This window comes from Oncorhynchus clarkii, unplaced genomic scaffold (genome assembly GCF_045791955.1).
Source record: "Oncorhynchus clarkii lewisi isolate Uvic-CL-2024 unplaced genomic scaffold, UVic_Ocla_1.0 unplaced_contig_11350_pilon_pilon, whole genome shotgun sequence".
Lineage (NCBI taxonomy): Eukaryota > Metazoa > Chordata > Actinopteri > Salmoniformes > Salmonidae > Oncorhynchus > Oncorhynchus clarkii.
The window spans coordinates 1-14149 of NW_027258634.1; the positions used below are offsets into that span (position 1 = coordinate 1).

Sequence of the window (14149 nt, forward strand, 5' to 3'; positions counted from 1 at the left end):
TAGTAGGATAGTTGTATGAAGTATGGATAGTTGTATGAAGTATGGATAGTTGTATGAAGTATGGATAGTAGGATAGTTGTATGAAGTATGGATAGTTGTATGAGGTATGGATAGTTGTATGAAGTATGGATAGTTGTATGAAGTATGGATAGTTGTATGGATAGTTGGATAGTTGTATGAAGTATGGATAGTTGTATGATAGTATGGATAGTTGTATGAAGTATGGATAGTAGGATAGTTGTATGAAGTATGGATAGTTGTATGAAGTATGGATAGTTGGATAGTTGTATGAAGTATGGATAGTAGGATAGTTGTATGAAGTATGGATAGTTGTATGATAGTATGGATAGTTGTATGAAGTATGGATAGTTGTATGAAGTATGGATAGTTGGATAGTTGTATGAAGTATGGATAGTTGTATGATAGTATGGATAGTTGTATGAAGTATGGATAGTTGTATGAAGTATGGATAGTTGTATGAAGTATGGATAGTAGGATAGTTGTATGGATAGTTGTATGAAGTATGGATAGTTGGATAGTTGTATGAAGTATGGATAGTAGGATAGTTGTATGAAGTATGGATAGTTGTATGGATAGTTGGATAGTTGTATGAAGTATGGATAGTAGGATAGTTGTATGAAGTATGGATAGTTGTATGAAGTATGGATAGTTGGATAGTTGTATGAAGTATGGATAGTTGTATGATAGTAGGGTAGTTGTATGAAGAAGGGCATATACCGGTAATGTGATTATAATGTAGTACAGTGTCAATAATAGATCCAACTGATGTCAACTGCAGAACTTTGCGATATGCCTTTAATCCAGTGCTGTTTTGTGGTAGCCAATAAGATTGCCTTATTTTCTTTTCCTGCACACTTTTGACACTCAAATTTGCACTATTGTACCTATAATTGAAAGGAATGGATCATTGAGATTTTATGGTTCTATAAATACAATCTTTTTTTCAAATGAATGATTGGGTCTTGTTTTGTGGTGTTGGAGGTGTATATAACAACTATGCTTGTGGTTGACTTTGCAACATTCTCCTGGCAGGAATCATTTTTTGAATGTCTCAACTCTTTGGCTCTGTCTCACCAGATCTCTGTCAAACACTATACATTTCAATAAAAATGTAATATCTGTAATTCAATAAAACCATCCCATGAGGACAGCCATTGATGCATGTAAGACTTATTTCTCTTGCCTCATAATTAACAGACTGATAACCACTGCAGCTTTTAATGTAAGCTTGCGGGTTCAGTGGCTTTGCAAGGCTACTCTTTCTCCAGAATTAATTTATTTCAGAGTATAATGGGTTTTTTTTGTGTGTGTGTTTATTTTGCTGTAGTTGTGTTATAACCATGTCATTAAATAAATTATATTTGTAAAGTCACTCTTAAGATACCATGTTAAAAACATACTACCACATGATCTGCTATTGCATTGGTTTCTTGTTTGATAGATTGACAATAAATTGTCAAAACATCATTATACAGTGTTTATGACTCACATACAAACATGCACTTTTCTGCCACTCAAAAGCTGAATCAAGCTCATCACACACAAACATCACTAAATCCTTACTAACAGTCATTTACCAAACATCACTGTTGTCAATAGTGTCTCTTCTTCAATCTCTGAAACCATTACTTTACAGTAGGGTCCTGTTAGTCCCAACACCCTTCTATGGCATCTTTGATGAAGATACCACTGGGAAGGGTGTGGGGGTGGTGGAAAATACCATCGGGCCGTGTGTGGGTCTGCTGGAATATATCACTGGGCATGATGTGGGGGTGGTGGAAGATACCACTGGGAAGGGTGTGGGGGTGGTGGAAGATACCAGTGGGGATGGTAGAAGATACCTCTGGGAAGTTTGTGAGTCTGCTGGAAGATACCACTGGGAAGAGTGTGGGGGTGGTGGAAGATACCACTGGGAAGGGTGTGGGGGTGGTGGAAGATACCACTGGGAAGGGTGTGGGGGTGCTGGAAGATACCACTGGGAAGGGTGTGGGGGTGGTGGAAGATACCACTGGGAAGAGTGTGGGGGTGGTGGAAGATACCACTGGGAAGGGTGTGGGGGTGGTGGAAGATACCACTGGGAAGGGTGTGGGGGTGGTGGAAGATACTACTGGACACTAGGGTTTGCAGACCCTCTTGTCGTCGAAGAGGCGTCGGAGGGTGTAGACCTGTGTGACGGCCACGGTCAGGATGACCAGGAGGCTCATGGAGGACCAGAACGAGACCCTCCACAGATTGTCCTCCAGTAGATAGCGGTCCCGGGCCTCGAAGGCCCTCAGCATGGTCTGAAGCTGCCGGCTCCGCTCCAGGTGCCTGTGCACTGAGTCCATGGTCTCCTACAGGGAGAGGCAGGGAGAGAGACAGTGGGTAAGGTGGGAGAGGATAAGAGAGAACACAGGAATGTATTGAACATTGAAAGCAGGAAAGAGATGAAAAACGTGAAACAGGAGAGACGAACAGGATGAAAAGACAAAATAAAGACACCAGTCCCAGTGGCTGAGCGTTTGGGTGTTCCTCCTGTCCTTCTCACCCTGATGTCTTCCAGTTTGTACTCCACCATACTCTCTGGCTCGGCCATGTCAGCCCACTCTTCATCGCCCCAGGTGTCCCCAGGCTGGCCCTCTACAATCACCTCGAAGAACACCATCTTCTCAGAAAGCTTACTGAAGCTGTTGTCAAAACACAGCCGGTAGTCTCCATCCTCTGTAGGCTCCACCCTGGGAGACAGACCAATGAGGAAGAACAACATGATGTCAGAGAGGGTCAGAGCAAGTCAGACAGTGTTCAGACTGTCATATAGAATAGTGTAGAACTTTACTGTCTGTAAGCCAGAGGATGGAAAGGTGTCTTTTGCATCACCTTACAAAAACTTTGAATCAAACACCATCGAGCATGGTGAGACCTTCATACCAGTCCAGAGAAGTTAGAGGAGGTCAGGGTTGTGTTAGTAGGTTCTGCCCACTCACGTGTGGATGCCGTCAGATGTCCTGAACTCAGAGGCCAGCTTGTATCCGCTGGGGGAGATCAGGGTGAAGCCCACATCCAGGCCTGCACCTGCAATCACCTGGAACAGGAGGGAATGGATGAGATGATATTATAATCTAACTCAAAGTGTTTCTATGAGAATATCCAGTGTTACAGACAGATACTATAGACAGACTGAAATCCACCATGTCTACACACACACACGTCTTCACTTCCATACATACTGTAGACACATGAACACTGTGGTGGTGGTATAGTCAGTGTTGTAGTGGTGCCTGGAGAAGTGATTTTACACTCATTTTGGCCATTCCCAAAATGGCCCGGCCGACGACGGAAAAGTGCCCTGTGTAAAAAATGGAATGACAAACAGTGACATACACTCTGAATGGCCTAAAATGATAAATCCCATTAAGGTCTTTCACAGTCAGGCTGAACCAAGCTGTACCGTGCTAATAAGTTAACAGGCTTACTATTGAAACAGATAAATTAGGCTGTCAACTGAGTCAGAAATTCAGTCAGGTTTTTACTTTTTTTTTGCTTTCAAAGTCACATTTAACAGAAAAACTGGTCTGGGATAAATAAATAAAAAATGTTTTTGAATGTAGTTACCTTTCAATTCAAGTGCACAAGCACCTAGCACTGTTGTTTGGTTAGCTGTGTTTCTGTAGCACATGATATGGAGTTTGCAAAACAAATGATCACTGAATTGATGCAGGTAATCATGATATAATTCTGCCAGGTAAGCATAGACTACTTTGTAGCTAGTTAACATTTCATTGATAAGGATTTGGGGAAAGCCTCTATGCATTGTTACATTTTTCCTGATCCTTAATTGTTTGAAACCTGGAAGTTTTACTTCATATGAGTCATGTCTTACTTTGCTTCAAAGTAGCCTAAAGCCAAAATCCCACCATCGAAACGTAGAGGCAATTCCTTTAGAAAGACTTCCTCATATGCGTTCTCCTGTTCTATTGGTTTTCTATACATCTTCTGTCATTGTCTAGCAGCCAAAGGCATTATCCTAGTCATATTAGCAACCCATGATAGCTGTTACATCTTTAGATCTCCCTTCTTTCTACATTTCTAACAGATGTTTCCATCTCTGTCCATGAAATCGCTTTTTAGAACAGTGTTGTCATTCAAATGTCATTTTGGAACATTTGTGCATAGGTCTACCTCATAATAGTTTATCAACATTTTAAGAAAAACATTCTGATCTGTTCCATCAGCCTTATTAACTGATATGGCGTATACCTCCACTACACTAGTATATGCAATGCCAACTGTGAGTATATGCAATGCCAACTGAAAAATAAGTGTGTATACAGTGTATACCTGCATATACCTTCCACTACAACAATGGATATAGTATTTGTTCCAAGTATTTGCACAGCTCATGGTTCATCCGGTCATTAGCAGTCTCAGATTGCCATATTCAAACTCTACAACACAGTAGATATGAGTTCAAATAGATCCACCAGGTCAGGATCAACCGACAGTAACTTCAGCTAAAGCTACAATCCAACAGCAAGGAGAGGCTAGCCAGTATACCCACTCCCCAGCACCTGTCTGTTCATGTCAAAGGAGCACCCACTCCCCAGCACCTGTCTGTTCATGTCAAAGGAACACCCACTCCCCAGCACCTGTCTGTTCATGTCAAAGGAACACCACTCTCAGGCAGCAGAAACATAAGGAGGGAAACACAGCATGCTAGGCCATATAAACTAGGCCTTAGGCATGAGTCACTACCATTGCCAGTGTGGTGTCATTGTCTTGGTTAAGAGAGGGTAACAGACGGACAGACAACCAGGCAGACAGACACACACCACAGACTGCTGTATAAAACGTCCCAATCCCCACAGTCCTTCAGCTTGCTCTCTCAAGCTGTCATCTCTCTCAGCCCTGTGCGTCTCAGCTGTTGCTGTGTGGATACCACAGTAAGCCTGCCAGGCTCACACACACACACACACACACACACACACACACACACACACACACACACACACACACACACACACACACACACACACACACACACACACACACACACACACACACACACACACACACACAGTCCACAGAAATGTGTCACGGCTTGGCGGGTTGGGTGGTGAGGAACATGACATCCTATCACAGTCATGTGTCTGCCAGAGGGCCTTGGTACAGTGTGAGGATTGGGAACAGGGTTTCCAGTATGTAGAGTAGGCATTGATACCGTAGCATGATGAGCATCACTTCAACTTGAATCTATGAAGAGCCTAACCTGTAGTGGTTTACACTTTTATACGAGTCAACTGACTAACTCTGCAACCGTGTCTTCTAAATGACTAAAATGCTATATATAAATTGTAACAAGGTCGGGCCAGGGATGGCGCAGCTTCATATTTAATATGCATTTTGCAGCAAAGCGCATGACTACTAACACAGCAAGTAGGCCTACACTTGGTGGTAAGCGCTCTCCTTCTCTTTACATGTCTAGAGGAGAAGAAGAAGCCACAGGCCTACTACAGCTACTATTGCTCAGAGGTTAGTTAGAGTATCTGGCCTTATGCTGACACAGTGGATCCCTTTGTAAACACTTCCCCTGCCTTGACCCTTCATGCCGATGCCAGCAGCTTGTCAAGCTGGCTTTGTCTTATAGACTCCACCTGTATGGAAGGAAGATGCCTTATCTTATTATTTGCATCTGAGCAAAGTCCTTTGGCTGTAACAATAAAGCATCTAGTAACTGACTGACTAATGCAACTTATAACATTGTTATAATAGAGGCACGAAATTGCACCACACACACACAAACACACGGAGAGAGAGAGAGAATGACACAGAGAATGTCAGCTGTGTTTTCAGTACCACAGAAAACTAAATTGTCCAAGACTGCTACCTGGTATTCTACTTCCAGGCTTCCGTTCTTCGTAGCTGTTTGGTAGAAACATTCTGTTCTACCTGCAGGGAGTTGAAACGTGAATTCAGTATCTTGGCTTTGTCCAAAGCCTAAAGTGAAGTCCACAGATACAACGAAACAAGACAGCAAATAGAGTCTTACAGCAACGCTCAGATCAAACATGGAACCCATTTGTAGCCTAGAAGCGACTTTGGACTTCAGAAAAAAGTTACAATCACTGTTGACTCATCGGTAGCCATGAATGCTTGTTCTTGTAGTCTAGTAGCCTACTTCGCTTCACTCATACCGCATTGTATACGTACATAGTCCATAGACTGTCAGCGACCACGAGCTGTAGGCTATTTATTGCTTGTGATCAAAGTTAGTCATAGCAGGAATCAAGTCGCCTACTTCACCGAACAACTAGCTTCAGATCAGTTCTGACCACTGTGCGCGCAACTGAAAGTGAGTCGATTTTTTTACATCTCATCCAACAAGATAACCTATTATATCGAAGTTAGACTAGACCACTGGCAGAAAAAAATCTCACCCTGTTGCCCTTCTTTGACAATAACTTCACAAGTAGCGCGTGTGATTGACTTGAAGGGTGTGCAATACCAATGTATAGCAGTGGTGTGAAGTACTTAAGTAAAAATACTTTAAAGGACTAATTAAGTCTTTTTTTTGTATCTGTACTTTACATGACTATTTATATTTTTTGACTATAACTTTTACATTTAATTCACTACATTCCTAAAGAATATAATGTACGTTTTACTCCATACATTTTCCCCGACACCCAAAAGTACTTGTTACATTTTGACAGACAAAAATTGTCTAATTTACGCTCTTATCAAGAGAACATGCCTGGGTATCTCTACTGCCTCTGATCTGGCGCTCACTTCGTTTGTAAATGATGTCTGAGTGTTGTAGCATGCCCCTGTCTATCCGTAAATAAATGAAAAAACAAGAAAATGATGCCGCCTGGTTTGATTAATATAAGGGACTTGAAATAATTTATACTTTTGCTTTGGATAATTAAGTATATTTTAGCAATGACATTTACTTTTGATACTTAAGTATATTTAAAACCAAATACTTTAAAATATTTACTCAAGTAGTATTTTACTGGGTGACTCACTTTTACTTGAGTAACTTTCTACTAAGGTATCTTTACTTTTATTAAAGTATGACAACTGGGTACTTTTTCCACCACTACTTAATATAAGGATTTTTAAATGATTTATACTTTTACTTTTGATACTCAAATAGTATTTTACTTGGAAACTTTCACTTTTACTTGAGTCATTATCTATTAAGGTATTTTTTACTTTTACTCAAGTATGACAATTTGGTACTTTTTCCACCACTGGGGTTATGTCAGTAACCTCCGGTAGCCGCTAGATTATGCTTGTAATAAACAGAGATGAATGGTTTATCTTTTGAATGGTTTAAGCTACAAAATATTATGACCCCATCACTGAAAGACATGACTCTCAGGAACACATATGTGTCCCTCTACAATGCCCAGAAGCCACTCAGAACAGAGTGGACAAGACCAGACACTACATCAGACTGCACAGAAGATCATACAAAATGATTGCCTGATGATCTTCTGAACTTCCCATAACCTTGCATTTCAGTTACTTCAAACCATACTTTCTTCAGATTGAAATACTTTCAAAAGCACTGTCAGACTGATTTGTAATAGACCATTTTTAAAAAGTCAACATTGGCTTTTGATTATATCACCCTTTTTTTTACATGGTGGGGTCACAGGTTTTTTTAAATATCAAAAGAGTTTGGGAACCCATGCCCTAACCTAACCCTAACCCTAACCTTAACCCCAAAACCTAACCTTAATCCTAACCCTAAACCTAAACCTAGCTCCTTACCCAAACCGTATCTCCTACACCTAATTCTAACATCAACCCTAACTAAACCCCTTAGAAATAGTCAAAAGTAAATTTGTTTACTATTCTTTTCTGGTCACCACAAGTATAGTTAAACACATCCACACACACACACACACGCACACGCACACGCACACGCACACACACACACACACACACACACACACATCCAGTGAGCACTGACTGACGTAGGATGTCCATGGATGTTGAAAATTTGGAACAATTTGGTCAGTCCACTTTGGTCTTGATTTGAACGTCAACAGAGGTTGATTTCCAGACCGGCCTTGATTTGTGCCAAGAATAATAGTCTATAATTGGTTCAGATTTGATCCGCTCTGGACCACCCTTGATTTGGCCTGAACATAGACATCTATGATTTCTTAAGATTTGGTCAGCTCTGGAGGGGCATATGTTTGGTTCAGATTTCATCCTGTCTGGACTAACCACATTTTTATCAATGTCCATAAAATACGTTTCCAACCTTCACTTAGAACTGAACATGAACGTGACTTCAACGTCCGTAATTATTTATTTTCAACTTCTTTCCAACATCTTTTTGCTCACTGGGCACTCATTTAATTAAAAAATTTGCCAGAATTGTCCACTCAGTAAAACATACACATCACATAAAAGTTGTCTAGATAAAAACACACATACACAACAGCATACACAGCATACCCAGTAGTAAACATACAAAAATATGTACACACATACAGCATATGCCTTGTACATACCATTTTTAAGGACAACTTGTTGTATGTTTTAGTTATATGACATATAGAATGTTTTTTTAGAAGTGTGCATTATGGTCAGAGAGGTGGTGGCTGGTGCTATGACAAAGGAAAAGCTTTACATGCTTATTGCAATGTGCTCTTGTTAGTTTAGATGAGGTTTAATCTTTGCCTCTGATCTAAGATCAGATTTCTACTGCCCCAGCCTGATCGCTAAGGGGGTTTGGAAAGGGTGCTGATCCTACATCTGATTATGAATATTATGAATATAGGTTTAGTTTTAGATTCTTTTCACTAGTGGGTAATTGAAAAGTAAAATAATTGAAAATTACTTTTAGAACACACCTTAGAGAGCATGCTGAAGCTATATATGGACACCCCTGCTGTGTACCTTTCATCCACTTCCTGACATAGTAAACCCCAATCCACCTCCAAGTGCCAAGCAGAGACGCATTTTTCCAGTCTTTGGTATGACTTGACTGGGGATCGAACTCCCAGCCTTCCAATGTCAGGGAGGGCAAAGCATGATCTTGACAAAGCATGATCTTGACAAAGCATGATCTTGACACAGCATGATCTTGACACAGCATGTGGTAAAAAAACAATACCATGAAAAGTCTTAACAACACAAGAATAACAATACAATGAACCATATGTTGTTGTTTTTACTTGAAGCTGCACTGTAAAGGATCATGAATATATTGGTCTTGTCATTATTTTATTGTTTTTGCTGGTAGAGACAGCAGACCACTCTCTACCAGATCAGATACTCATCATGAGAGTTGGTGAGAGTGAGTGAGAGGAAGTGTGAACAGAGAGACAAATTATTGCGAAACTCCATGTATGCTGTAGTAGGCTAGAGTGGGAGGGTGTATGTAGTGTAGTGGGGAGGTGATCATACTCAGTGCATGGCCACTCTATAAGATGCTCATTTGCATTTGCCTCGCTCTTTCTGACTGATTGAAACTTAACACCAGAGGTAACCGTTCTCTCTCTGTCAAGATTTATTTTGGTTAAGACAAGTTTTGCTTTCTGTGACTGCTCTTTGGGGAGGTGGTCGTTTCTGTGAAGGATTTCCACATTTCTCATATCTAGAAGTGGAATTTGTTTCTTCCACTACTTTTTGTCTTGTCTTGTCTGCTGACAAGACGACCTGAGGAGTCATACTGTACAACCCACACTAGTGCTTGGTCTTGCTCTGGGAAATCTCTCTGTGTCTCTCATTGTGTTCCGGGACCCCTGGTGCGTGGACCTCGCTCAGGTATTACTTGACTACCTCTTGGAGGATCCTTTAACAGTTCCTTATATTTTTTGATTGGAGAGATCATGGCTGAGGGTGGTGTCCCGTACCCCTCCGTGTTCATGGTGGATAGCCATGCAGCCTACCCACCGCTGCCCCCCAAACCGAGACCTCCTGGTCGGGGTGGTGTGGCCCAAAGCCTGCTGTTCTTGCTGGTTGGTCTGGCTTTGTGTGGCTTGGCCATAGAGGCCTGCTTCATCTACCACCTCTACTCCAAACAGGGATCTGTGAGTATCATCACCATGAGGTGGCTTCTACCCGTCTCCATCTCTGTTCTGTCTCCCTCAACACCTGAGAGTCTCTCTTCACACACATCTCTCTCTCTCACTACACAAATCTAGTAACAACTATGTATTCTTTCTACTATGTTCTTTCATCTCTCACTGTTTTATTTTCCCCAATCTCTTGCTCTCAACCCCACAACGTGTACAACTATTCTCAGAAACATCTTTTGTTCAGTCCAAAATGAAAGTGAATACATTTCCAGTGTCATTAGTTGATGTGTTCTTTCTCTCTCACAAATACATGTACAACCCATTTGCATCATCATATGGGAAATAATTGCTTGATTTGATTTACTTCATAGTCGCAGTCGACAAGACTGAAATGATGCAGAATGCACAGTTACATTAAGACAATACTTTAAAAACCCAAGATACTACATTCAATTAATAAATGATTATTTATAAAGTCACATTTGGTTACCCAATCTCTATGTATTTTGTACAATGTAGTAATTTACTGTTGGCCTTTTACATTTGTTCCTTTACTCCATTTTATTATGGCATTATCCTGGTTGAGAATAGAGTAATGTGTGGTGATATGTCACTTGGAATATTGGAACCTTGCTACAATTGGTTGTTTTGTTAGACTCTAATTGTGAAATAATTTTCCAAGTCTATAGGGAATAGAAACAAATATTAATTTTGTTTTACGTACAAACAGGTCTCATGACAACATAGTGAAGTTCTGTCATGGTCAGCAGTTTCTGTCCAAAGTTTGAGTTGGGATTCCCCTTGATATACGCATTTAACAGTTTTATTCATTCTTGTACATTTGGCAACAGTTGAGATGGAGAAGTTTATCAGAATTGGGCATCATTTCGGAGAATATGAATGTTCCGTGACGTACCAGGGGCCAGCATTCCATGTTCCACAGAATTGGTTTGTTGGTCAGGTGTTTGTGGTTATGTTGAGCTTCATGTGACATCATTTCCCCTGACCCAATCTGGTGGCAAGTGTGTGATGGTTTATTGGAAGAGGATAGAGCTAACCTAGTCTCGCTGCATGCACATGTACTGACGGGAAGACGGGGGTGGGGTGGTCTGGGGTGGGATGGGTGATCTACTTTGCTTAATTACCAGAAACCATAAGCAGTTCTGTTTATCTTTCCTGCGTATCATCTAATAAAATGTAAAGGTCACATTGCTGAAGGCCCAAATAACCACTTAAGGAACAAATTAACATTCTCACACATGCCTGTACTGTATTACCACAAACCTCTCTGTTCACTATGATGAAATCTCTATTCTCAACTGCAGGCAGAGTCAGGGTCAGCTAGTATGAGTATCCAAGGTATGTCCCAGACTATTTCTCCTTCTCTTGTTCAAACACTGTGACAAAATGACAAGGGACTCATCTTTGGTAGAAGATCCCGACTGAGTATTTTGTACACATTTGATAAATGCATTTCTGAATCATTCACCTTCTAAAATGTGCATCACTTCAACATAAACTTTGTTCCCAAAACAGACCATGAGGAATTTCCGAAGGAGGTTCCCCCAACTTCAAGACCAAACCCTATTGTGTTGCCTTCAAAACCTGTTGCACATCTGACAGGTAAGACCATTGTCACCAGGCCATTTCAACTACACACAACCCTTTATATTAATATTTGGTCATGACAGAAGAGGGTGAAATAGAAGTACGTAGTAGTACATCAGATAGTATGGTGTTTGAAATAGTACATGAAGATAAATTCAAATGACAGAAAACTTTCCCCACATATTGACCTGTATTTGTTCTCCAGCTGGACCTCAAGCACCCCATGGAGATGGAGTCATGGTATGGAACATGCAGGCAGAACCAATCCTCCATGAAATGGAGTACAAAGATGGGAAGCTTGTCATCCAGAAGGAAGGCTACTACTACGTCTACTCTAAGATCTTCTTCAGTGAGGTCGATGTTGCGTTCACACACTCGGTCTGCAGAACTACTCCACGGTACCTTGGGAAGGACATTGAACTCCTTAAGTCCAGGAGATATTACCCCAAGTTTGGGAAAATGATGTCCACATCAAACAGCTACCTGGGAGGGGTGTTCCACCTCTTTGAAGATGACTCCATCTTTGTCAAAGTGAAAAATGTCACTCAAGTTCGGATACAACATTCCACAGAGAACGTGTTTGGTATCTATATGATATAATACGGGTTGATGATGAACATACTTTTTTTTAGATAGCTGGCTGATTATCATTGGTTTAAGGCATAATAATACTGTAGGCCAATTTACATGTAATATTGCTACGCAGGGCCTTCCCCCTTCCCGGCACATCCTCATTTTCTTTCAACAAATCCTTGCATCAAGATGCATTTCGATGAGTGGAAAATGTACTTTTGGAGAAAAAGCCCCTTTATAATAAATGTGGCATACACTAGGCTACAGTTGAGCAGAGGCGTTTTTAGGATTTCCACACATGGATTTTTTTTAGCAGGGTCGTAAAATAATCTGCCTTTTAAAAAAGGCATGTAGTTCTACGTCATTTACATGAAAGACATTAGTTGAATCTTTTAATTACCACACAACTGACTGAAATGGCTGGCTACTCTGACACTGACAAACTGAGATCAATCTGGTCTTGAATTCAAACAAACAATAGCCCAGGCCAATGAAGCGACACACGGATTGTACAATATTCAGAGGAAATATATATATCGGTATATCATCGGTTACAGTAGGTTACCAAATAAAACGTTGAGTGGCACACTGATTCACCTGATGATGAAGATGAAGCCATAGGCTTCTGAGGGCTGATGCGCTAGCTGTGGCGCTAGCTGTGGCGCTAGCTGTGGCGCTAGCTGTGGCGCTAGCTGTGGCGCTAGCTGTGGCGCTAGCTGTGGCAATAGCCTATCTCAAGATGAGCTACTTTGAAAAAACAGTGCTGCTGTTAGCAAAAAATTGGGAGTTTTTAAGAAAAAAAATGTTATTGGTTCTAAAGACTGATCAGTATTTTCTTTTCACCAGTAGGCATTTGTTTTCCAAACAGTGTGTTTTTCCCACAATTTCATTTTGAAATCTACAATCCATAGATCCATAGATGGCAGTTCCCATTCAAGTCAGAACTGGCATCCATTGCTAGTGTACCCATGAGTTTAACAGTCAAATTCCCAGGGTAAGAGGTTACAAAACACTTCAATGGAGTATATATCTATGGCCAAAAAGCAACAAGCTGTAGCCTATTTGGGGCGCATGACCTTCCTGACTATAGGCATACAAGTATCTGCCAAAATAAAGGAAACACTTGAGTAACCAAGGGATACAAGGGATACAGTATGTTATGGTGTGGGGTGCATTTTCCTGGCATGGTTTATATCCACATGTATAATCTAAGGAGCGTGGAAGCTGTTCTGGCAGCTCATAGTGGCAGCACCCTTTTAACACACTTTTTGTTGGTGTTTGCTTAATTTTGGAAGACATCTGTATATGCTTGTGATAAAACTTAATTCACAGGTTTTTTTAAAATAAACGATTTATCCTCTGTGGCTAAATTCTGCTCTCGGTGTATTTTGAACATTGAGAGCCGGCCCCTGTGGTTGGATAAAAAAATAAATATATATAAAATAAAAAGTATTATTATTTTTTGCCTCTTGGGCCCAGTCCTTGACTCACACAATTGACCAGTCCTATTTATTTATTATGCAGTTATTTTTTTAAATTATTAATCAATTACCCAATCAAGACAGGGGACCCCCTACCTCCTCTCCTCCCCCCATCTGATGATTAGTAGAGCGGCAGCAGGCAGCAGCAAGACTCATTGAGAGCAGGGTCCTGAGTCTTCCTGTGCTGTGATTGAGTATTGAGTGAAAAAGTATAAAATATATGCTACAGATATAATATATACTACATATATATATATATATATATATATATATATATATATATAATATATACAGTATATATTTCCTTAATAATTAAACATTTATTTAAAAACAAAAAAATTAATTGCTGCCTCTTGGGCCCCCAATGGGCCTGGACACAGATGTTTCAGCCCCGGTAAACCCCTGCATTAATCCGGCCCTGTTGCTAAGGTAAATCATAAAATT

General features: G+C 40.6%; 2 protein-coding genes across 2 annotated transcripts; one reads left to right on the forward strand and one right to left on the reverse strand.

The window, feature by feature from the left end:
• Positions 1–1280: 1280 nt before the first annotated feature.
• On the reverse strand, positions 1281–6353 carry LOC139397795 (transmembrane emp24 domain-containing protein 1-like). The gene is made up of 4 exons (XM_071144224.1): positions 5885–6353; positions 2985–3082; positions 2549–2735; positions 1281–2354 (listed from the first exon to the last, which is right to left on the reverse strand). The coding sequence occupies exons 1-4, from the start codon at positions 6074–6076 to the stop codon at positions 2136–2138; spliced, it is 696 nt and encodes a 231-aa protein (XP_071000325.1). The 5' UTR covers positions 6077–6353; the 3' UTR covers positions 1281–2135.
• Positions 6354–9197: 2844 nt separating this feature from the next.
• On the forward strand, positions 9198–12829 carry LOC139397797 (tumor necrosis factor ligand superfamily member 14-like). The gene is made up of 4 exons (XM_071144225.1): positions 9198–10055; positions 11369–11402; positions 11580–11666; positions 11857–12829. Exons 1-4 carry the CDS (start codon positions 9855–9857, stop codon positions 12249–12251), a joined length of 717 nt encoding a protein of 238 aa, XP_071000326.1. The 5' UTR covers positions 9198–9854; the 3' UTR covers positions 12252–12829.
• The last annotated feature ends 1320 nt before the right edge of the window (positions 12830–14149 follow it).

What these genes read in the sequence shown, in the direction of transcription:
- LOC139397795 (XM_071144224.1), bottom strand. Translation starts at nt 6,076, where the DNA reads ATGGGTTCCATGTTTGATCTGAGCGTTGCTGTAAGACTCTATTTGCTG. An exon ending in GCCTGGAAGTAGAATACCAG is followed by an intron (nt 3,083 to 5,884) that starts GTAGCAGTCTTG and finishes CTCCTGTTCCAG; the next exon opens with GTGATTGCAGGTGCAGGCCT. An exon ending in ACATCTGACGGCATCCACAC is followed by an intron (nt 2,736 to 2,984) that starts GTGAGTGGGCAG and finishes TCTGTCTCCCAG; the next exon opens with GGTGGAGCCTACAGAGGATG.
- LOC139397797 (XM_071144225.1), top strand. Translation starts at nt 9,855, where the DNA reads ATGGCTGAGGGTGGTGTCCCGTACCCCTCCGTGTTCATGGTGGATAGC. An exon ending in AGCTAGTATGAGTATCCAAG is followed by an intron (nt 11,403 to 11,579) that starts GTATGTCCCAGA and finishes TTCCCAAAACAG; the next exon opens with ACCATGAGGAATTTCCGAAG. An exon ending in ACCTGTTGCACATCTGACAG is followed by an intron (nt 11,667 to 11,856) that starts GTAAGACCATTG and finishes TTTGTTCTCCAG; the next exon opens with CTGGACCTCAAGCACCCCAT.